The sequence below is a fragment of the Gopherus flavomarginatus genome, chromosome 1 (assembly GCF_025201925.1).
Source record: "Gopherus flavomarginatus isolate rGopFla2 chromosome 1, rGopFla2.mat.asm, whole genome shotgun sequence".
Lineage (NCBI taxonomy): Eukaryota > Metazoa > Chordata > Testudines > Testudinidae > Gopherus > Gopherus flavomarginatus.
The window spans coordinates 375,604,623-375,629,392 of NC_066617.1; the positions used below are offsets into that span (position 1 = coordinate 375,604,623).

At 47.2% G+C, this 24,770-nt stretch overlaps 1 protein-coding gene and 1 pseudogene across 1 annotated transcript; both read left to right on the forward strand.

Annotated features, from left to right (window-relative positions):
* The first annotated feature begins 13,875 nt into the window (after nt 1-13,875).
* LOC127046388 (olfactory receptor 52E4-like) lies at nt 13,876-14,866 on the forward strand (annotated as a pseudogene).
* A 7,293-nt stretch (nt 14,867-22,159) lies between these two features.
* LOC127030120 (olfactory receptor 51G2-like) lies at nt 22,160-23,095 on the forward strand. Its single transcript, XM_050916161.1, has one exon. The coding sequence runs from the start codon at nt 22,160-22,162 to the stop codon at nt 23,093-23,095; it is 936 nt and encodes a 311-aa protein (XP_050772118.1).
* Nucleotides 23,096-24,770: the final 1,675 nt, after the last annotated feature.

A 24,770-nucleotide genomic window follows, 5' to 3' on the forward strand; every position in this document is an offset into this window, starting at 1 on the left:
CTCCACAGCTAACGAGCTGCTCAGAGTCTTCACTAAGACCTCAATTCTGGTGGGATTCTCCAGTGAGGTGTTCCCTCCCATTTCCCCAGCAGGTCCCATCTATTAGGTATTCTCAGAGCATGCCTCCCTGATAGGGCCCTGTGGGTTGGGAATGTGTGTGTGTGCATGTGCGTCCATGTGTGTATGTGTGTATGTGACTCCATGTGTGATGTCTGTTTGTGTGTGCATGTGGGTCCAAGTGTGTGTGCACATCCGTGGGTCTTTGTGTGTACGTGTGTCTGTGTGTGTGTCTGTTTGCATGTGTGTGCAGGTGTGTGTGCACATGTGAGACTGTGTGTGTGTTTGCATGTGGGTCAGTGTGTGTGCATCCAAGTGTATGCTTGTGTACGTGTGTCTGTGTGTGTGTCTGTTTGCATGTGTGTCCATGTATCTGCACCCCCAGAATACCTCAATAGCCCAGTGGTTTAGCACCCTCATCTATAATGTGGGAGACCCAGATTCAAGTCCCTGCTCTGCTGAATGTTTGTTTGTATAAAGTGAAACAGCACAAGCTGGAGAGACTGAGCACCCCAGTCAGAATAGCCATTTGTGGGGTGCTCAGGGCATTCATGTGGGAGATATGTGTTATGTCTCTGCTCCAAAGCAGGTAGAACATAGATTTTGGATCTGAGTCTCCCACATCTCTCTTGCATCTGTCACTAGAAAATGCTGACCTTTCCTAGGCACCTTTCTCCAGCAGAGGGCTCATAGCTGACAATCCCACATGGAAATAGATGCCTCTCTCCAGCCAATCTGCTGAGCTCCTGAACACCCAAATCAATGGGAGTTACGTGCTTAAGGACCGTGCAATGGATATTGAGTGCTTGTGGAGCCAACATCTAGGGCAAGCCTACCTTATGGGCTCCAGCAAGCCAACATACTGAATAATGCAATCAAAGGAAAAGTACTGGTGAGTCTTCTAAACTCAGGGGCAAAGGGTGTGGGGTGCACAGGTGGCTGACTTTAGGGTGCTGCCAGAGAAGCATCAAGAAATCTCTTCCAAGAGTGAGGTGACCATTTTTGATGACTGGTGTGACGTTGCACCCCATAAGGCTTTATGGAAGTATGCTTATGAAGGTCAATATGGCATAACTGCTGTATGTTTTATTCTACATATGCCATGTAACATATTTCTGTAAAGGTTACGATCTACTAAATCTATTCATCCTATTTATATGTATATATCATTTTTGTATTTGAATTATGAATATTGGCTGTATATTGGTTTAATTTTAAATAGCCTTAGTAAGGCATTTGGTCAGTTCAAGGTAGCATGTGAACCATGGCTGCTATCTGTAAGTTCTGAGTCATGCATAGACATGTGACTTGCCCATGTGACTCCAAAACTCCATCTTGTAGCTGGGATTCTACACAGGGGGAGGGAGGAGTGTGCATCCACAAGAGAAAGTATGTTTAAACCCCTCGGAGACTCCTCCATTTTGTCTTCAGCTAGCTCCAGAAATAGCCTCTCCACCCCTAGAGAATACCTGAAAGAAATTAGAAAAAAAGACAGTAACCATGGGGCTTTGAGTGACTGCTGGACCCAGACTAGAAGGAGGCTAGTCTGTAAAAGAAACTTACTGGAACATCTCTGAGGAGGATGTTTTATCTGTATTCAGTTATCTTACTGTATTAGGGATAGACTTGCATGTTTTATTTTAGTTTGCTTGGTAATTCACTTTGTTCTGTCTGTTACTACTTGGAATCACTTAAATCCTACTTTCTATATTTATTAAAATCACTTTTTACCTATTAATAAACTCAGAGTATATATGGGGAGGAGGGGTGCATATCTCTCTATCAGTGTTATAGAGGATGAACAGTTTTTGAGTTTACCCTGTGTAAGCTTTATACAGGGTAAAACAGATTTATTTGGGGTTTGGACTCCACTGGGAATTGGGCATCTGCGTGTCAGAGACAGGAACACTTCGTAAGCTGTTTTCAGTTAAGTCTGCAGTTTGTGGGACATGGTTCAGACCTAGGTCTGTGTTTGTAGCCGGCAAGCATGTCTGGCACAACCAGGCAGGGTTCTGGAGCAGTAGCATAGCTAGTGGGGTGCAGGGGAAGCAGATGCTTCCTCTCAGCACATTTTCCCAAAAGCGGCGCCTTAGTTAGGGGTTACCACGGTGCCAGTGGTCGAGGTCCACACTCTGCTCTGAAGCTTGGCGTGCAGGGTCGGCAGAGAGAGGGCAGTGGCAACAGCAAAGGTTACTGGGCATGCTCAGTTCGGGTGAGCTTGCTCAGAACCCCCAAAGTAGGGAATTGGGATCAGGAACTGTTTGTGTCGTTACACTGGCACTGGGTTCCTGCAGGCAAAGGGGAGGGCGGCGTGGCCAGAGGAGCCATGGGGGACCGGCTTGGCGTGGCCGGAGGAGTGAGGGGGGATGCAGCATGGCAGCCCGCAGCACGGCCGGAGGAGCCATGCGGGGGCGGCATGGTCAGAGGAACCATGGGGGACCAGCTCGGCGTGGCCGGAGGAGTGAGGGGGGGTACAGCATGGCAGCCCACAGTGTGGCGGGAGGAGCCATGGGGGGGCGGCATGGTCAGAGGAGTCATGGGGGGATGGTGCAGCCGGAGGAGTGAGGGGGGGTACAGCATGGCAGCCCACAGTGTGGCGGGAGGAGCCATGGGGGGGCGGCGTGGTCAGAGGAGCCATGGGGGGACAGTGCAGCTGGAGGAGTGAGGGGGGTACAGCATGGCAGCCCACAGCGTGGCCGGAGGAGCCATGGGGGGGTGGCAAGGCTAGAGGAGCCATGGCAGGATGGCATGGTCGGAGGACTCATGGGGGGACGGCGCAGCTGGAGGAGTGAGAGGGGGCACAGCATGGCAGCCCGCAGCACGGCCAGAGGAGCCATGGGGGGGCGGCATGGTCGGAGGCTCATGGGGGGACGGCGCTGCCGCAGGAGTGAGGGGAGGCACTGCATGGCAGCGCACAGTGCAGCTGGAGGAGCCATGGGGGGTGGCAAGGCTGGAGGAGCCATGGGAAGGCGGCACAGCCGGAGAAGCCAGCCAAGCAGGGGGCGCGGAGCAGCGGAGGAAGAGCCAAGGTGGGGCGCCTTTTTGATGTTTGCTCCCCCTGCTCTTAGAACCTGGCTACGCCACTATTCTGGAGTCCCGAGCTGGCAGGGAAGGCAGGGGCAGAATTAGTCTTGGCACATCAGTTGGCAGGTCCCAAGGGGTTTCTGTGATCCAACCCGTCACACCTTCCAACCCTAATATTCTATGATTCTATGATTCTGTATGAGTCAGCGATGTGCCCTTGTTGCCAAGAAGGCTAACGACACATTGGGCTGCGCTAGTAAGAGCACTGCCAGAAGATCAAGGGAAGCCTTTATTCTATAATGAGATAACAGGCTCTGTGGATATGGGGAAATCGATGGATGTGATTTATCTTGACTTTGGTAATTAATCCAACCCACACACTGAAGAAGGTAATTGTGGATCTTACTTTATCAAATATTTCAGTAATGGAATCCCACTGTGGAAAGGTTATTCAATCATAGTATAGGGCTTGAGGAATTGGATAAATGTTCATGATATTCCCAGACCCCATATGGATCGAAAGGAAAGGGATATTTTAGGAACAGATGGTTTTGGGGTAGGAGTTCTTTATATATAAATAAGGAAGTGGCTGAAAATAAAATGAAAGCTATGGGTCAACACCTAAAGGATTTAGCAGTGCTCCTGAAGGTATCCTTAGATCAGCTAATTTCCATACAGAATGGGGTGGCACAGGTTCTAGGGGAATGGGAACAACCCTAAGAGAAGGATCACCTCCACCTCTTGCAGGCTGTTGGTGTCCTACAGAGCAATGTTCTCTTGTCCCTGGCTTGCATGCAAATGCAGATGTGGATTATTGATATGATTCTGGATGGCATGAGACTGCCAGTTCCAGTTCAAACAGTGCTCCAAGGGATGGCTCTTGTTCAAATGGCTAACTTAAGAGTGCTGCCAGAGAAGCAACAAGAAGTCTTTTTTTTCTAAAGATGAGGGGACCAATTTCAATGAATGGCTCCAAGGTGTCCATGACAGGCCAAAACAGCCGGCAAAGTTGCTCTCACTAGAACTAAAGTTGCAGCCCAAAGTAGGAAAACGAAAAGTCCAGTGCTGCTCTCATCAAACCTGGTAACCATGTACCTATTTCACAACCATAGATGCCAGAGACATAATAAAAAAAACAGGACAAGTGTGAGTCAAATCCTCGCACTGTGGTCACCCAAAACAATCCTAAACTGCTAGTTTACACTATCCCTACTGGACCTGGGAGAGTTGTACATAGGGACCAGTTAAATATTGGACTATTAGTCTGATCAGGGCTAATAGAAGGGATAGAGCAGCGTGTCCCAAGGAAACAAACCAATGGGGCAAACCCAAACCCTGTTGAAAATTGGGCAAGAAACCATCAGTTTTAAGAAGGTCCCAGAGAACTACCAGGGGTATACTGCCTGGTAAACTTAGAGATGATTATGTTATTTGTTCTAAGTGGTGTTGTAATGAATACTGTGATGTATAGTAGAAAGAAGTGGACATTGGTTGTTAAATGTTCAATTATTGATTGTTAATGGCTTTTTTATATAACGTGATGCTGGTTAATCTTGTTAACATGGGACCTAGATGTGCTGGTTGTAATATAATGGCTGTGGCAGAATATTAGCAAGGGAGAATGTCAGGGGACTGTTGGCCCTTCACTAAAACTTCTTGAGGATTTTTGATTGGCCCTTTCTCAGTACCTAAATGAATGGTCGATGGGAAACCAGGTCCCTGAGAGTGACAAGCCCCAGGGGCAATGGGGAGAGGCCAGCGCTCCCAGTCAGCCTGACTGACAGCACAGGAAGGCCAAGGGGGAGGTCAGGGTGGTCCCATCCTCCGTGTGAGCTGGGGATGCCAGGGCCAGAGCGGGGCCATGCTAAGGAGAGCTGGGGAACCGCCATGCCAGGCAGAGCTGGCACGGTCACAGAAGCATCCCAGGAGCAGGCCCATGCTGGGAGCAGCCACAGCAGCCAGAGAAACAGTCGAGAGATCCAGGAGCGGTGCTAGGGTTTTTGGCACCCTAGGCGGGGGTCCTTCCGCGGCTCCCGGTCTTAGGGACACTTTGGCGGCGGATCCCGGAGTGAGTGAAGAACCCACCGCAGAATTACCGCCGAAGCCCCGGAGCATGGAAGGACCCCCTGCCGCCGAATTGCCGTCGAGGGTGGCAAAATGCCCCCCCCCCAAATCCTAGCGCCCTAGGCGACCACCTAAGATGTCTAAATGGAAGCACCAACCCTGCAGAGATCTGAGTTGGAAGCAGAGGTGTGGGCGCCCTAACCAGAGGGGCCAGAGAAGCACCCCAGGGAGCTGGAGGTAGAGTATCAGCACTGCTGGGGCTGGAGCATTGTGGAGTCAGGTGTGGAGAGCAGCTGGGGAGAATGAGGGGGACCCTGGGCAGAGGGTCAAATGTAGGGAGGCCAGACTTGGAGGGGGAATCATTAACCCACCAGGGGTGGGAGGGAGATGACGCTGGGAAGAAGGGTCCTTGCACCCAGAGCCTGAGGGCATGTGGCCACCACTAGAACAAATGTCCAACTTGCGGCATCCCTGCAGCACAGCCAGGGACTGGGCAGAAGGCCGCAGAGGTGTGAGGGAGAGACTGTGCATTGCCCTGACATTCCAGAGACAGCTGTCTGTGGTGTCGCTGTGCCCACAGAGCGGGGGTGACGTGTTTTCCTCTAACCTTTCCCATTTTTTTCTTATTTTTTAAATTGGTTGCTGTTTAATAACTTGTATTTGCTTGAATTATATGCTGTGACGGAAGAGAGCACCCTGAACTGGGGACACCCTAGCCCCTGTCCTAAGTGACTATAACAAGATTGTAGGTCAAGCCCTCTGCCACCCAGGAGAGTGGACAGGGAGCCCTCGAGGTCAGGCAGGAGTGAGATAAAGGATAAGCAAGAAGGATCGAGTCCTCATATCCTTTCATTAGTGAATTCTGCCACGTTTGTGAATAAGCCTGGAAGGGTCCCGACAAGAGCGGGACTGTTCCCCCACTCACATCTTCAGGAATTCTTGAAAGGACTCTCCTTACTTTTCTATTCTAAAGTGAAACTTTTCCCCTTGGAATGTTTTGCTCTGCTGCGCTACACAAGGCCCTTCACCTTTCTGCAAAAGGGTAATAACCGGCTCTGTCTGCCTGCCTGAGGCTCTGTCTACACTACACACCTTACAGTGGGACAGCTGTACCCTTGCACCTGCGCTGCTCTCACGTGTAGCCACTCTATGCCCATGGGACCGAGCTCTCCTGCCAGCAGAATTAAACTACTCCCAGCTTGTGGCTCCTGCTGACATAGCGCTCTCCAGACCAGCCCTTTTCTTGGGCAGGGGGTGTTTTTTCATACCCCGACAGACAAAAGTTTTACCAAGAAAAGTCCTAGTGTAGACAAAGCCTGAGTTGCATGATAGTAAGATGTCCACAAGCCCTGCAATGTTTAAGAAGAATGAAAATTTCTGCTGGTCTCCTTTCTCACCAAACCCAGCTGCTTGCATAGATTTATCTCAAAACTGCCTGAATGTCTTCCCGGAGTCTGCTGCATTACCCGAGAATTTCAACGCCTTTTGGGCTTTCAGTTGTTCCATATGCAGGATAGCTCCTTCCTTCCTTCACCAAAGCCCTGTTATTTCTGGCCTCTAGTAACCCCTGGTACTAGAGGGAGATCTTGGGAATTCATAAGAAGGAAAAACAGTCTAGACTCTAACTAGGGAGGCTTGATTAAATATAAATCAGAGTTACAAAAGCTAATGGAGAGCCCTGCGCTCCCAGCTGTGTGTTCAGTGGCAGCCGCCATTCAATGGCTCATTCTTGCTAGCCCCAATCTAGTTGCCCCAAACAGGTGCTCTGCTCTTGAAGGCCCAGGACATTCTCCTGAGTTTGCCAAGGACCCAGCAACAGGCACACTGAACTATATAGGGGCCTCAGGAGGCTTCCCCAGTACAAGCAATAAACATAAATAATAAACACAATAATCCAGCCAAATCAAGGCCTGCCCCCATCCCTTTGCCTTGAGCTACAGACAAATGTCATACTGTCTGGGAAAGTCTGATTCAGCCTGAAACATTAGATTTCAATTCCACCTTGGAGACACTGGGAGGAAACAAACAGAGATGAAGAGAAGAAATCCAATGCAAACACAAATCCGGTCTCCATCCTGCCTACAGGGCTCCCCTTATTCCACAGCATCTTTAGGGTAAGGGAGACAGGCACCTGGCTGCCCTCTATCCCTCAGTCTACACAGAAAAGGTCAGCTCCCAGACTGCTGGACTGGCAGCATAGTATGGGGAGGAGGTGAGCAGCCCTCAGTGGTGAAAGAAAAGGTGAAGGGCTGTTTAGAAAAGCTGGACATGCACAAGTCCATGGGGCCGGATACAGTGCATCTGAGGGTACTGAGGGAGTTGGCTGATGTCACTGCAGAGCCATTGGCTATTATTGTTCAAAACTTGTGGTGATTGGGGGAGGTCTTGGACAACTGGAAAAAGGCAAATATAGTGTCTATCTTTAAAAAAGAAAAGAAGGAGAATCCAGGGAACTACAGACTAGTCAGTCTCACCTCTGTCCCCAGAAAAATCATAAAACAGCTCCTCAAGGAATTCATTTAGAAGCACTTGGAGGAGAGGAAGGTGATCAGGAAAAGTAAACATGGATTCACCAAGGGCAAATCATGTCTGACCAACCCGATTGCCTTCTATGTCTAGTTGGCAGCCACCATTCAGCACTGGTGAGGCCACATCTGGGATATTGCGTCTAGTTTTGGTCCCCCCACTACAGAAGGGAGATGCACAAATTGGAGAGAGTCCAGCAGAGGGCAACATACATGATTAGGGGGCTGGGGCATATGACTTATGAGACGAGGCTGAGGGAGTTGGGCTTATTTAGTCTGCAAAAGAGAAGAGTGAGAGGGGCAGGGGGATTTGATAGCAGCCTTCAACTACCTGAAGGGGGGATCCGTGGTAGCAGATGACAGAACAAGGAGCAATGGTCTCAAGTTGCAGTTGGGGAGGTCTAGACTGGATATTAGGAAACACTATTTCACTAGGAGGGTGGTGAAGCACTGGAATGGGTTACCTAGGGAGGTGATGGAATCTCCATCCTTAGAGGTTTTTAAGGCTCAGCTTGACAAAGCCCTGGCTGGGATGATTTAGTTGTGCTTGGTCCTGCTTTGAGCAGGAAATTGGACTAGATACCTCTTGAGTTCTCTTCCAGCCCTAATCTTCCATGATTTTATCCACAGGAACATTCTGCTGGTGTTACTTTTAATAAGTCTGTTCCCCCAAAGTGACCCCAGTGACTGTGATGTGATGCCAGGTTTCTGAGTGGGAGTAAAAGTGAAGTCCTGGAGTTCACACTTCCCAGGAGTGGGGAGCTGACAAACTCTGGCTATTCCTGCAAAGCTCAGATTCCCCTTGAGAGGATGGTGAAGGCTCAGGCTCCCTCTGCCAGCCTGCTACAGTGTGAGTCCATTTCGCTCTTGGTGTGACAGAGAGGCCATGGTTGTGGCAGGGAAGTCAGGTCTCCTGGGTTCTGTCTGTCATCTTGCCACTCATTCTCTCTGTGACCTTCACCAAGTTACATCTCCCTGTGCCTCAGATTCATTACCTGTACAATGGGGATATGTTGGTAGTGACTTTCCTTTGCTAGTTGTTTTCAGGATCCTTCAATGAAAGATGCTGCACAGTATGATGATAGTTACTGATGAGAATTACTGATCTGTGATCCCTTAGCAACAGCCCCATTGGTTTGCAGAAAGTGTTCCTTTCTCCCTTCAGACATCTGTCTCCAGAGCTGTCTATCTATTATCTACTTAGCCATTCTGGACATATACAGTGTATCTAACCTATGGAGACATAGGCATTATCCTTCGTTTTCTTAGTAATCAACCATGATTTTAAATATACACAAATACACAGAGCAGCCAATTCCTCTCTGACTCAGCACAGAGCCCATGAGTTCTCATCTCCCTTTGGGAAGGTTCCTTAATTACTGTTTATTCCTAAAGCTGGACAAAAAACACAGAAGCACAGGCAAGCTTGTATCCAGCCTGTTTACATTCAGATGCCACATCTCTGCTAGAGGCTGAGCTAACCCCTCTGGGATTGCATAGAGCTGTATTATAAACGATGCACGCACCTGTGTTGCTCTCGGCCTCAGATATTGATGCAGATGCTGTGGTGAGAGAGGTGTGGGACACGGCTACCTGAAGGGGGTTCCCAGGGAAGACACTTCCATCTCACAATTCACAGATACCCATCTCCTGCTGAGGAGCTCACCTGGTCAACAAACCCAGTGCAGAGTGGGACTGATTTGGTAGAGAGTAAGTCTGCAGAACTTTCCACTCTCCGCAGCTTTAAATATCCCAGGGCTCTTGCCACAGGTGACAAGTTGGCTCCAGAATCATTGGTCAAAATGTCCCTCTTGTCTGGGTCCCCGTGGCTGATGGCCTCCAGCCCCAATGTGCTGCATTTCAATGGCACAGGGGATCCTTCATGATGAAAGATGTCAGTAGATAGACAATACAAAATCAAATTCTGAGGTCCTGGCTCGTACGTTACTCAGGCCCCATTAGGCAAAATTCCCCTTGGAGCCAGCTGTGAGTTAATGCACAGACTCTCACCTCCTCCTCTTCCATCATAGGGCTCTTACTGTTAATTTGGGGGGGCTGTTCCCTGAATTGTATCTGCTGTAAGGCATGTAGGTACTATTCCTCACTGCCAAGACCTCTTCTTCCCTAGCTTCATTAGAGAAATTTCAGTCCAAATGGTTAAAGTTTGGCACACTGAAAATGAGGTCTTATAATTGAAGGTGTCAGACGACCTTAACTAAGATGGATGCCACCAGCACAACTTACAATGGCCAATCCATTTGTAAATCCCATTCAGCTAAGCTCGTTGCTCCAATAATGCCTGTGGCAAGGAGTTCCACAGGCCAAATATATATTATGGAAAAAAATATTTTGTCAATATTATATGTGCAGACTTTCAATGTAACTGAACGTTCCCTTGTTCATGTGTTATGAGACAGAGTAAATATAAATGTTTGATCTACTTTTTTATTGATAGAGTCATAGAGTTTAAGGCCAGAAGGGACATTTAGATCATCCAGTCTGACCTCCTGTATAACACAGACCATTAAATTTCACCGTTACCCCTGTATAAGCCCAGATTTATGTTTGACTAAGAACTGGTCTACATGAGGATGTTAAATCACAGAACCATAAAAGCACAGCGTAATCTAACCTAGTCCCCTGCTGAGATGCAGGATTTGTCGTTTGTAAGCCATCCAACGCAGCTGGTTATCCAGCCTCCTTTGGACACCTTGCAGTGAAGGTGCTTCCACAACCTCCCTAGTTATGTGTTCCATATTCCTCCTGTTCTTACAGTTAGGAAGTTTTTCCTGAGATTTTTTCTAAATCTGCTCTGCTGTAGTTTCAAGCTATTGCCTGTTGTCCTGCCCTCTGTGACCAAAGAGAGCATTTTTTCTTCATCTTTTTTATGGCAGCCTCTCAAGTATCTGAAGACCACTGTCATGTCCTTATAAGACTCCTCTTTTCCATGCTAAGCATACCCAGTTCCTTCAGTGTTTGCCCTTATGGCTTGCATTCCATTCCCTTGATCAACCTTGTCACTCACCTCTGGATCCTTTCCAGTTTCTCTACAAGCTTCCTATACGGCGGTGAATAGAACTGAACATCGTACTGCAGCTCAGGCCTAACCAACACCGAGTAGAGCAGTACTATCACCTCCTGTGACTTGCAAGCTCTGCCTCTGCTAGTGCAAAAGAAAATTGCATTACCTTTTTGTGCAACAGAAAAAAATCCGTCAGAGATGTATCTGTATAAACCTAACCCTGCGTTAGCATGAGGTCAACGGAGGAATACTTCCATCGACCTAGCTACCACCCCTCAAGAGGTGGATGAACTAGGCTAATGGGAAAACCCTGGCCGTCACTACGAGTACTTTTTTCAGAGTAGCAGCCATGTTAGTCTGTATCCGCAGGAAGAACAGTAGTACTTGTGGCACCTTAGAGACGAACAAATTAATTTGAGCATAAGCTTTCGTGAGCTAAAACCAATTTCATCGGATGCATGTAGTGGAAAATACAGAAGGATGATATATATATATATATATATATATGTGTGTATATATATATATATATATATATATATATACACACACACACACACACACACACACACACACAGGGAACATGAACCAATGGGTGTTACCATACACACTATAAGGAGAGTGATCAGTTAAGGTGAGCTATTATCAGCAGGAGAGAAAAAGAACTGTTTGTAGTGGTAATGAAAATGGCCCATTTCCAGCAATTGACAAGGAGATGTGAGGAACCGTAGGGGGTTCTGTTTACACAGAAGTGCTATGGCAGTGTATCATAAACCTAGTCCCAGATTTGGACCTTAGCATCCAAAATATGGGGGTTAGCATGAAAACCTCCAAGCTTAGTTACCAGCTTGGACCTGGTAAAGCTGCCACCACCCAAAAAATTAGTGTTTTGGGGCACTCTGGTCCCCCCAAAAATCTTCCCTGGGGACCCCAAGACCCAAATCCCTTGAGTCTCACAACAAAGGGAAATAAACCTTTTCCCTTCCCCCCTCCAGGTGTCCCTGTAGAGATACACAGAAGCAAGCTCTGTGAATCTAAACAGAGGGATTCCACCCTCCCCGTTTCCAGCCTTGGAAAACAGAAGTACCGAGAGCTAATCTCTCTCTCCCCTCTCACCCAGAGGGAATGCAAAGTCAGGCTAGTAAATCTAACACACACAGATTTCCCCCTGACTTCTTCCTCCCACCAATTCCCTGGTGAGCACAGACTCAATTCCCTGGAGTTCCCCACTAAAGAAAAACTCCAACAGGTCTTAAAAAGAAAGCTTTATGTAAAAAGAAAGAAAAATACATAAAAATGGTCTCTCTGTATCAAGGTGACAAATACAGGGTCAATGGCTTAAAAGAAATATGAATAAACAGCCTTATTCAAAAAGAATACAATTCAAAACACTCCAGCAACTATACCCAGGTAAATACAAAAGAAAACAATAGAAACCTTACTGCCTTACTATATTTGTACTTACAACTTGGAAACAGAAGATTAGAAAGCAGGAAACAGAAATCCTCTCATAGCCGAGAGAGAGACAGACAGAAGACCCAAAAACAAAGGACTCACACACAACCTTCCCTCCACCCAGACCTGAAAAAGTCTGGTTTCCTGATTGGTCCTCTGGTCAGTTGTTTCAGATTACTTCTTTCCAGGTGAAAGAGACGTTAACCCTTAGCTATCTGTTTATGACACAGTGCCACTGTAGCATTTTAAGTGTAGATGAGCCCTCAAGCAGATCTTCCAGGAAAGCATCCACTCTGGGTCTGCAGACATGGGGAACTGTAGAATCCACCACTTCCTATCGCAGTTTGTTCCAAAGGTTAATCACCATCAGTGCTAAACATTTGGCCTTTTTTTCCAGCTGGAATTTGTCTGGTTTCAGCTTCCAGCCATTGGACCTTGCTCTGCCTTTCTTCTCTAGATTACAAAGCCAATTAGTCCCCATGAAAGTCTCCGTTTGATCATATTTTTCATAAGTGGATGAAGCTCTTTAAATAACTCCCACTCTGTGAGACATTTTCTCCAGTCTCCAATCATTTCTGTGGCTCTTTTCTCAATCCTCTCCAAGTTTTCAACCTTCTTTTTGAAATGTTGACCCCAGAATTGGATGCAGTCATTTTAACCAATGCCACATGCAGAGGTAAAGTCCTTCCCCTGCTTTCCAACTCACCCCACCCTCTGCATGCATCCAAGGATCGCATCAGCCCTTTTGGCCATAGCATCGCGATGGGAGCTCACGATGAGCTGGGTGTCCACAACGATTCCTGAATCCTTTTCAGGGTCCCTGTACTCCATAATACAGTGCCCTAGTCTGTCGATCAGGCCTGCATTCTCTGTTCCAAGAGGATAACTTTGCATTTGAGTGTATTAAAACATTTTTTTCCTCATGGGCCCAGCCGACCAAACACTCCACATCAATCAGTATGCCTGCCCTGGCCTTCTCATTGTAAACACTCTGTCAGTCTTTGGATCATCTGCAGATTTTATCTGCAGTGATTTTCCATTTCCTTCCACGTCATTTATGAAAACTTTGAATAGCATTAGGCCTAGAATTTATCTCTGCAGAACCCCACTAAAAACGACCCTATTCACTGACAATAGCCTATTGACAACTGCTTTCTGAGATCTCTCAATTAGCCAGTTTTTAGTTCCTTTTACATGTGCACTGCTGATATTGAATAGTGTTCATATTTTAATCTGAATAGTTTCCCCTACTAAATCAAATGTCTCAGAGAAATCAAATGTTATTGCATCTGTGCTGTTCCCTTGATCAGCCAAACATGAAATCTCATAAAAGGATGAAATCAGATGTATTTGACAAGACCTGTTTCCATAAACCATGTTTCTGACTTGAATGAATTATATTCCTAGACTATTTTTTTAACTACTCCAATACCAGCTTTTCCATTACTTCCTTACCTTCTCAAATATTTTTTTAAATGTTCCTTTCATATTTTAATTATTTACATTTAATACAGAAGTGTTCTGTATTTGCCTTTTTTTCTTGTTTTTGTTTTGGCTCTGCTGCTCTTTGATTGCATAATGGCTTCAATGAGATTTGTGAATGATGGGTCAGTTTGTAACTCTAAGGTTCTACTGTAGATGTGGTGCATGTAGTGTATCATATTAACATTATGTATCCATCCAGGCATTTGTCCTGCGACCATCATCCTAGACCCTGGGCACATAAAGAAAGTCAAGAGGACATACAGTACATGCAGGAATTTCTCCCCTGCTACATGTTAGATTCCAACACAACCAACTTCACCAACCCCTCCACCTTCATCCTGCTGGGCATTCCTGGCCTGGAGGTGGCCCAAGTCTGGATCTCCATCCCCTTCTGCACCATGTATGCCATAGACATCTTGGGGAACTTCACCATCCTGTTCATTGTGAAGAGGGAGACGAGCCTCCATGAGCCCATGTACTATTTCCTCTGCATGCTGGCCATCACCGACCTGGTCCTGTCCACTTCCATCCTGCCCAAAATGCTGAGCCTCTTCTGGTTTAATTCTAGGGAGATCAATTTCAGTGCCTGCCTCACCCAGATGTACTTCATTCACTGCTTCTCAGGGATGGAGTCTGGGATTTTCGTGGCCATGGCTTGGGATCGCTACGTGGCCATCTGTGATCCCCTGAGACATTCCATTATCCTGACAAACCCCAAGGTGGCCAAGATCAGCCTGGCTGTGGTGTTGCGCGGTAGCATGCTCGTACTGCCCTATCCCTTCCTGGTTAGGCAGTGGCCATATTGCAGAACCAACATCATCCCCCACACCTACTGTGAGCACATAGCCGTGGTGAAGCTGGCCTGCACAAACATCCGCATTAGTAGTTACTACTGCCTCTTTGTGGCATTTTTGTGACCGGTCTGGATGTATTTTTTATCGCTGTGTCCTATATCCAGATCCTCAGGGCCATCTTCAGCCTCCCCACAAAGGATGCCCGGCTGAAGACTTTTGGGACCTGCAGCTCCCACCTCTGTGTCATCTTAATCTTTTACATTCCATCTCTCTTCTCCTTCCTCATGCACCGGTTTGGGCACAATTTGGCCCTGCATTTCCACATTCTCATTGCCAATGTGTACCTCCTGGTGCCCCCCATGCTAAATCCCATCATCTATGGAGTGAGAGCCAAACAGATCTGGAACAGGCTGCTCCAACTCTTTACTCATACAGGGACCTAAAGATTTTTCTCCTTGTGCTTTGACTCTCAGACTGAGGTCCACTGGCTGGTGACATGGTGCCAGACCCTCTTTCTGAATCAGTTACTGGACAGTCAAAGAGACATTAAATCCTTTCCTGACCGTACTGTGCTTTGTCAGCATGATAAACTGGGGAATTTGTCTTGTACAGCTCATATGGTTTCCACTTTACAAGTGCTAGTAAATGAAATATTGAGACTTTGCTTCCTACCCTGTTTCTTCCACCAAGGCCTCCCCTCTGCCCCATCTTCTTCCCCAATTCCCCTCCATCTGAGTAGCCTAGTCCATCAAGGCCGAGGGACTCACCTCGTCGTTTTCTCCTCTCTTCCTCTCCCTCATAACTCTCTAGATTGTCTCCACCTCCCGCCCTGCCCAGACTGTGCTCCCTCAGCTCTGGGTCTGAGACATGCGCTTCTGCAGCTCAGGATGATCAGGGGTGACATGAATTAATAACCCAAAGCCTCCCCCACACTGCAGCAACTGGACACCATCAGATCCCCTTTTTGACCATACTTTCTGGTTCAAAACTGGGTAGCTGACAACCCTAAGTGGCACCCAGAAGCAGAAGCCAAAACCCTGACTGTCTGGGTAAAACCCAGATGGGTGGAAACTACGTTAGCTCATGTCTGATTGAGTTAACCCTCTGTATCCTTATGTCTTTGGGCTTTTCCTGTGCTCTTCACTCACGTAGCTTATGCAAAGGGGCAGGATGCTGAGATGGAGGCATCTGTCTATAAATCGGTTGGTCATCAAAGACTATCAGCACTTAATGAGATATCGCCCAGACAGAAGAAAGAAGTAACTGTATTCTAGATAAAAGCCAGTTTTCTCCAATGTCTCTGCAGAGGGGTGGACGTAGAAGGAATGGCACCTCCCCTGAAGAGTGAACAGAGAGGGGAGAGTTTGGTCCAGCCCTTTATAAACAGAGAGATTGGATGAGCCAGAAGAAGCTGGGGTAGGAGAGAAGGACAAGGGCAGAGGAGGGGACTCTGGTTGCAGGGCTCTGGCTGCAGCACAGAGACAGACTCCAGCTGGAGGAGGAGCCAGGAGTTCCAGGAGGTGACCCCTGGGAACCCCAGAATGGGTCTGACTAAATCTCAAAGAATGCTCCAGGGTGGTGAAGAGACAGAGGCAGGGAATGGCATGTAGGTGTTGTATTCTGTTTAACTGGATCGGGGTATCTCTTGTGGAATTGTTTTAGCAGCCCTCTTTGGAAGGCCTGGGTCTGTTTGCTTTAACGATCCTGTGCCCTGAAACAGAGAAACTGGAAACAGAGTGCGCCCAAGGGGGAGCTTTGGGCAGGGGGTGCTGAAGCAATTGGAGAGTCTGGGGAAGCAGCCTAGTCTCAGGGCCTTGATGTGCAGATCTCAGTTCCCAGAGAGAGGCACTAGAATGGAAGCTGCATCCCAAAAGTGGGCCTAGAAGCCCAGAGCCAGAGGCAAGGCCTGGACAGTGCTTGGACTCCAAATCACATGGAGCCATTGTGGGGGCCCAAACACTGCCATTGGGCGGGTGTCAAGCTGTGGGAGCTTGTGCAGGGCTGTGACAGAAAACCTGGAGCTGCTGCTCGGATGCTAGGCGACTATGCATGGAAGTGGAGAAGGCCTAGGCGATCCCAAACCTCAGGGGAGGTGTCCACAAGATGTTCTCTTCACCCAAATGTGGCCCATTTTCCTCTGCCCTCGGTGCTCTGATTCCTGGACTGATCCAGCCAGGTTGTCCTGTAGGAAATGTTCCCTGAACCAGGCAGTGACAGTTTGGGTTCAGGGAGGTGGTTTGTCTCTCCCTTGGAAACTCTCTCTCTTCCCACGCATTTTGGTCCATCTCTCACTTTCCTTTGTAACTCACCCCCACCGCCACAAACACAGACACTTCCTTCTCTCTGACACTTCGAATGTGCCTCCTGTGACACGCTACACCTCGGGGATTCCCCTGTAAGCCCCATATTTTTCATTTACATACAATTGTGATATTGCATATAAAGCATGCCATGTAAGGTATCAGGTGAAAGGTTGTGACCTAGTAAAAGTCACTGTTCTATCTAAACATCTATATCATTAATGCATATGAAATTATACGATTGTGATGTATGGTTGTCAGTAAAACATGCTGTAAATTGGGGAATTGGCCAGATATTAGCTCCCCAGAGGCAACAGCAAGGAAAATAATGAATGCTATAAAACAGAACACAATGGCCACATTCTTGGCCTTTCTCCTTCTCCCACCTACGCTGCAAGCAACAATGACACTCTGAAGACTGAAGACTCCAACAGAGGAAACTGGCCCAGGTTTCAAGGGAGAAACCTGTGTATATCCAGTGGGGTGAGAAAAACTGGTTAATCTAGATGTTGCCCAGTATAATAGGGTTGAGTGTTTAGACTGCTTGCCTATATTTTCTTTTCTCTCAATAATCACTTTTGTCATAAATAAACTTGTTTTACTGTTTATTTTTGCCAGTGAGTTTGTCAAATCTGCTCAGATTTATAGAGGCTGGTGTATTATCACTTTCTATTCATGAAACGGTGAACCAGCTCATATATACACCTTAGGTATATTCTTAAGGTACCAGGCTTCTTGTTTAGTACTTGTAGCATGTCCAGGCCTGGATGTTTTTGGAGGTGAGCTGTAACCACAATAGGTTGCAGGTGGTCCAGTCTGGGGGCAAGCCAAATGTCTGGTTTCTTTGCCCATTCACTGCTGCCTCCTGAAGGGAGTTGCACATACTGGCCAGATTTGAAACAGCTATCTTGTGTAACATGTACCAAGGGCAGATCCCAGGAAGCTGCATCAGGTATGTTTGACAGGAGGATTAATGTGGGGAGTCACATTTCATAGAATCATAGATTATTATGGTTGGCAGGGAGAGATTATTAGGTTTGCCTCAGGAGATCATTTAATCCACCCCCTTGCTCAAAGCAGGACTAATCACCAAATGGCCCCCCTCAAGGATTGAACTCACAACCCTGGGTTTAGCAGGCCAAAGCTCAAACCACTGAGCTATCCCTCCCTTCATTTTTTATTATTATTATTATTATTATTATTATTATTTTATTTGTTACATACAAGGATACAATATAAACAAAATGAATTAATTTATGCATTTTAATTCTGGTTTTATGAACCCATGTTGCAATTTCTTGCACTTTCACAGAGGTATTTGCATGGCTGATACCATGACCTAATTTTTCTCCTGTACGTCCACCAAGAGGGGGTCTCTGGAGGGTCCAGGACTTAAGAGGTGCATTTCTACAAGGAACCAGTATGCCTTGCTGAAGTAAAGAGTGAATAATATCACCTACCGCATCCAAGGCCTCAGATTTGAGGGAGATTGCTTGGTAAGTGAAAGAAATTGACTGGTAACCTGGATGGGTGGGCAAAGATGAGCAGGCATCAAACTGAAAGACAGCTTATTTTCTGCCCAAACAGAGGGGAACTTGGAACATAATTCTTGAAAAGGGTTAGATGTATCCCAAGTAAGAGCCACAGATTTGGCAGTTGCAACAGAAGAGAGGGATGTATCATTGCGGAGGGGGTTGGTATGAGTACACATAAGTTTATGAGTAACTGGACTCTGAGCGAGGTTAAGAATTGCTGCAAGGTCGCAGAGGACGTCCATGCCCAGAATAATCCCCTCTGCATTTGGAGCTACATAAAAAAAGACTGAGTCCAGAAGAATAGATTTGATTTTACAAGAACAGGGGAGCTTTTATAAGCCGTGAGCTGTGCACCTCCTACCCTTGAAATAGTAATATACTGTTTAGTAGTGGGGAGGGGGAGGTCAGTAATGGAAACAGACGCTTACCAGTCCAGGAGAATTGTGCATGGCCGGCCCCTTATCCATGCCTGTAAGTGGGGCCTCAAGGGATTTATATCTGCATCAGCAGCACTGACAGGCAAGGGGGAGCAGTGGGTCCTAGCGGGTCATGCGATTTAAAAGCCTGGCCATTTCCGCTTTACTCAGGTGTGAGGAACGGTTGTCAGTCAGTTGAGACACTGATTGGGGCTGTTGTTGGTTACCCAGGGTTATTTGGCTTGGACACTCGGCTACCCAGTGTCTGGTCTTTCCTCACACAAAACACTGGGAGATGGTGGGGGGCAGTGAGGACAGGACCAGGACCAGGTTGAAAAGTCAGTGAAGTATTGCAGGGATTCAACTGGTCATGATTCTGTCCTGACCTGGCTTTAGGGTTTTGCGCCTGCAGTTTTTTGAGTATGTTGCCAGATGCTACCCGTGTGGTGCTCTGCTCTATTCAATGTTGAGATCAGTCAGCTGCATGCGTGTGCTCCCTCTGTGTGCTGTCCCAGCTCTGCGCAGAGAACTGACCCAACAGACCCTGAGAGAACCCCCAATGACCACAGACTCTTGTAAGGTACGAAGGCACCCGGCCAGGTTTATTGTTGAAGAGAAACACAGTCTCCAGCTCCCCGAATCAGAGATCCAAGGTGCTGCTAAGGTGCTGCTAGCTAGTACATCTGTGCTCCCTGGCAATGGACCGGCTCAGTCAATGGCAGGACTTTCTGTTGTCCCTAGACCAGACAAAGACACCACCCCGCGGTGAATTCTTACACACAGGTACACATCAATCCCGATGTATTGGGATGCAACCGCTCTACGTAGTAAGATGCCGCCTCTCACCTTGTACATGTTGGTTCAAACAAAAAAGCTCTATCCATCATATTACCCTTTGGCCCTGTCATTGGGATGGGTCAGCCTGTTCCTTGTTATCTGTGTGGAGTGTACGAGTATACAAATGTTCTGATCTCTGGGGCCCAGTACCTGATAGATATGTCTGTATCCTATCCTTGCCAGCTTCTGTGAGCAGGGCCTGCCTCTGGCTCACAATTAACTTTGCTTTATGTGAGCAAAGTCTTGGCCATAACTTTAGTTCAGGCCTTAGGCCTCATACCGGGCCTTTGATACCAAGGTTTCGATCTCAGGGCCTCCTCTTACTACACCTGAGACACCCACAATTATAGCCGCCTACATTATCTTTTGCTGTTACCACAGCAACACGAGCAGCTTTGCTCCTTATCTCTTTGGCCTGTCTGACTTTGCATTCAGAGGGCTACATAAATATGGATTCATAATCAGAGCCTGGGTTCACTCCCAAATTAAGGGCTGTTTGCAGGTGGGAGTTAAAACCTTCCTTTAACATCTTTAAAAATGCCTGGTCAGTTTTTTTGGGGGGTGGGGTCTACAATGCCTGCATGGCTGGAATACATCTCCCACTTTCTTTCCCAGGATTGAGAGGCCAGCTCGTCCTTGCTTTGTACGCAGCCCATGATCAGTTCCCAATTACTGGCTCTGTTCCCCAAGGCTTCTTGGACAGCTTCCTTAAACTGAGTGTAGGCACAGGTCATATCATTGTCAGATTCAACTTTAACAGAGGTCCAAACGCCGTTTTGCTGCCCTTCTGTAGGGATGTTGGCCCATGATAGATTGGAGCATTTAGCTTTTGTTAAGATATAAAGATACCTGGGATGTAACGTACAGGTGGTAAGCATCTGGCTTATTCTTTTCCAGAATATCAAATTTGGATTTTTGTGCTTTAGATCAGAGAGATCTTTTAGTAAAGCTCTCATTTCCTCTGTGCTGAGAGGAGTGTACTTTTAGGTATTATTATCCACTCCATTTCACCTGTCCCTGACCACCAAGTGAGGCCAAGGGAGCACTGCCACTTAATTTTGGGTTTAAAGGGGGGCAGGAGGAGGAGGAGGGGGCCAATTATCTTGATCTTCCCCCAAGTGTTCCAGGTTCCAATTTTGAATTTGTTTCTCAAGGTGTTTCCAATTAATTTCATTTTGGTTTTTATTCATCCTTTGTAATTTGACCAAGTGTCCACTTTTTGTAGACACTTTTTTTTGAGTTTTAGATCATTGAAGATCTTCTGGTTAAGCCAGGGTGGTTTCATGTCATATTTCCTATCTTTCCTATGCAGTGGGATAATTTGCTCTTGTGCCCTTAATAATATCTCTGAAAAATTGCCAACTGTCTTCCATTGTTTTTCCCCTTAGACTTGCTTCTCATGGGAACTTACCTAGGAACTCCCTGACTTTGCTGAAGTCTGCCTTCTTGTAATCCGTTGTCTTATTGTGCTTTTCTCCTTCCTACCATCTCTTATATTCGTGAACTCTACCATTTCATGATCACTTTCACCCAAAGCTGCCTTCCACTTTCAAATACTCAACTAGTTCTTCCCTAATTGTCAAAATCAAATCTAGAACAGCCTCCCCCCTAGCAGTTTTCTCCATCTTCTGCAATAAAAAATAATGTTTATAATACACTCCAAAAACTTGTTGGGTAATAAGTGCCCTGCTGTGTTATTTTTTCAATAGATGTCTGGGTAGTTGAAGTCCCTAATCACCACCAAGTCCTGTGCTTGGGATGATTTTATTAGTTGTTTAGAAAAAGCTTTATCCACTTCTTCTTCTTGGTTAGGTGGTCTGTAGTAGACCCCTACCATGATATCACCCTTGTTTTTTCACCCCTTTTATCCTTACCAAAGACTTTCAATAAGTCTCTTTCTTTCTTTCTTTTTATATATCTATGTGTCTGTCTGCCTGTCTGTCTATAATGAGGCAAGGAAATACATTTATAAACAGCTTCAGTGTAGGACAGATAAATACAATGATGGTTTTCACCATATACTTGCCATGTGTTTATACCTGTCATGATACAATGGGCCACACTACAAAGTGGAGGGCGAAAAAGGATGTCTGTAGAAGGTCATGATTATAAAATCACACATCGCTCAAGTAGGCTGAGGAACTTCCAGCCACAAGAGATCAAATGGACCAAGAGGTTAGCAGGACTGAAAGAGGGAACTGAAATTTATATAAATAACCAGAAAAATCAACTATGATAGTGGGGATTTTGAAAAAAATGTCTTGGAAGGGCTATAAATGTTCCTGATTTGTATTGCAAAATATATCTAACTAGTGGGTGTCAGGGAGAATGTTGCCTGGGAGCAGGTTATCTCTTAGCTGTCTATTGTAGGGCTTCTTCCACATTTCTCTGAAGCATTTGGAATTGGCAACTGGATATTGGGCTAGATGGACTGAAGGTCTGATCCACTCTGGCAGTGCCTATCCTCCTATCTGTGGTGTAAATTCAAGACTATGCTTTTGCTCATCTCTCTTGACCTCCTAGGAGTCTGTAGACTTGCACTGAGAGCAGAATGATGTCTTGTTAAATATCATCTAGTTGTCTAATCTCCTATTCCTTTTTCATTCAGGAAGAAAAGCTCAAAACTTATCAGACCTTCCCAGGATGTTATGTCAGCTGTCAATGACACTAAATTCAACTGTGCAGTGTTCCTTCTTACCGGGATACCTGGGCAGGAAGACATCCATCTCTGGATCTCTACCGTCTTCTGCTTAACCTACGCTATTTCTATAGTAGGAAATTCACTCATTCTGTTGATTATAAAAACAGATCTAAGCCTTCATGGGACAATGTACATTTTCCTTTCCATGTTGGCCATCACAGACCTTGGCTTATTGATAGCCAGCATGCCGACAATACTGGGTGTATTTTTGTTTAGCTCAAGGGAGATCAGCCTCAATGCCAGTGTTGCCCAGCTGTTCTTCATCCAGTCGTTTACATTCACTGAATCTGCTGTGCTCTTGTTGATGGCCTTTGACCGCTTCATTGCAATCAGTAACCCACTGAAATATACGTCCATCATAACACTGCTGAGAATAGCCATGATTGGTCTGGTGTTTGTGCTAAGAGGGGTGGCGGTAATACTCCCACTCCGCCTTCTGCTGAAAAGGTTCCAGTTCTGTCGAGCCAATATCCTCTCCCATTCCTTCTGCTTACACATGGAGGTCATGACAATGGCATGTGCGGACATCACAGTCAACAACATGTATGGATTGTTTATTACAGTCCTAACGGTGGTGTTGCACTCGCTGCTCATCTTCCTCTCTTATGTGATGATCCTCAAAACAGTGCTGAGCATCTCCTCCCATGTGGAATTCCTCAGGGCCCTAAACACCTGTGTCTCCCACCTCTGCGCTGTCCTGCTCTTTTACATGCCAGAGTTCACCCTGACATTGATGCACAGATTCAGGAAGAGCTCTTTTCCCTTGCTTCAGATTGTCATAGGCTACATCTACACTCTGGTTCCTCCTCTGATGAACCCAATCATGTACAGTGTGAAAAGCAAACACCTTCATTCAAGGATAATGGAGGTGTTCGTGAAGTGAAGGGACAGTTTAGCACCTGACCCCAGTGCTGGTGACATAGGATACAAGAAACACAGGACCCGGCGACTTATTCCATCCTGGACCCTTATATCTGTGATGACATGAGCTACTGACCAACACTCTGTACAGACATGTTCAGATGGGGTCTAAGGCCTGAAGTAAAGATATAGGAGCTGTCTCCACCCACTGGTGAGGTAGGACAGTGCATTGGGGGGAAGGAGATCAAGGCAGGAAACAGCATTTACAGAGTGACTGTGTTTGTGGAGAGCCAGAGGACCGGTGGGATGTTGGCCCATAAAGAGCCATATCGGTGGCTGCTCCGACCTCAGACTCCTTGACAATATTCTCAACAAAGAGAAGGGACATGGATGTTGTTTCCCATTACACCTGGCCTGTCACTGTCCTGTCTCTGGTTAAACATCCACAGGCCATAAAAAAAATGCTGCAGAGCTGTTCTGCAGTCAGAGTCCTGGCCCTTCCTGAGCACTCTGGGTGCTGTGTGATCCATGGGGACGGCATGAGCTGTGGACAGGGGCTATTCAAGGGGCATGGACACCCACCCTCCCCCTATTCCCTCAGCCTGGAGCTTCTGCCTGAGTCCTGTCAGAGATATCATTGTGCAGTAGCCACAAGAGAAGCCATTCAGGCAACACCCTAACCACCACCTTTGGTGGCTCTGCACACAGCACAACTGTTGAGCCCACTCCACGCGGAAGCAGAGCAGAGCTGTCTGTGTGTGAGGGTCTGACGCACAGGAGTCCTGGGAAGAGACTCAGGCCCATATTGCCCTCCCCTCCATTTCTGCTGCCCCAGCAATGCCAACGGGTAGAAAAGGGCCTCAGCTCCCCAGCAGAGTCACAGAGATCTCCTGTCCCAGTCCAGACCATTCAGTGTAGGTTGGCCACCTTCTCAAAAGGAACAAGCAAGACACATTCAGGAGCCCCACCCCCTGCATGGCCTGACCCCTGGCCCTCTCCTTCCCCCTGAACTCCCACCTCCTGCTCCTTCTCTTCTCCAAAGCCCCACCCAGTGACCAGGCCAGATGTCAGAGCCAGGCTGTAGTAAAAGAAGCCCAGGGAGCAAGTGTCACTTTGGGGAACCCCAGAACCTCCACCTGCCCCGTTCAGGGTATGTGGCCTTGGGGGAAAGAGGAGTAGGGTGGGGCCTCATCATGAGTGGCGGCTAAGGACCTCATCCCCCCAACAGTCAAAAGGGTGGCTCTGTCCATGAGCAGTGTGAATTGGCACCACAGGGAACTTGGGACAAATGCTGTTCGGGAGTCTTTCAGCCCACACTGGGACTTCAAGTCTGTATTTTGGGACTCTCCTGCCCAATTCAGGATGGGTGGGCCACCCTAATTGAGTGGCCATTGGAGGAGATGTGTTGGGGAGTATCCCCTTTTAGTTGTTGGAGTGATTGGGGGTGTCAGTGAACCTCTGATTCAGGGTGTGGCCCTTTAAGATTCCTGCATCCTCTCGAGAAACATGGCGACACCAGCAGGGGATGGACAGCTGCCCTCACTCAGCCCTGGAGAAAGGGACTGAGATATCATGGGTTCCAGGTGGGGAGAAGCCAGTGAGGCTGCACAAGCCTGGAACAAGACAGACCCCAGTAAGCTGGAGGGTGGGGGCTCCTGAGTAAAGGAGGAGGATGGGGTCGGAGGGTAGGAGAGTCT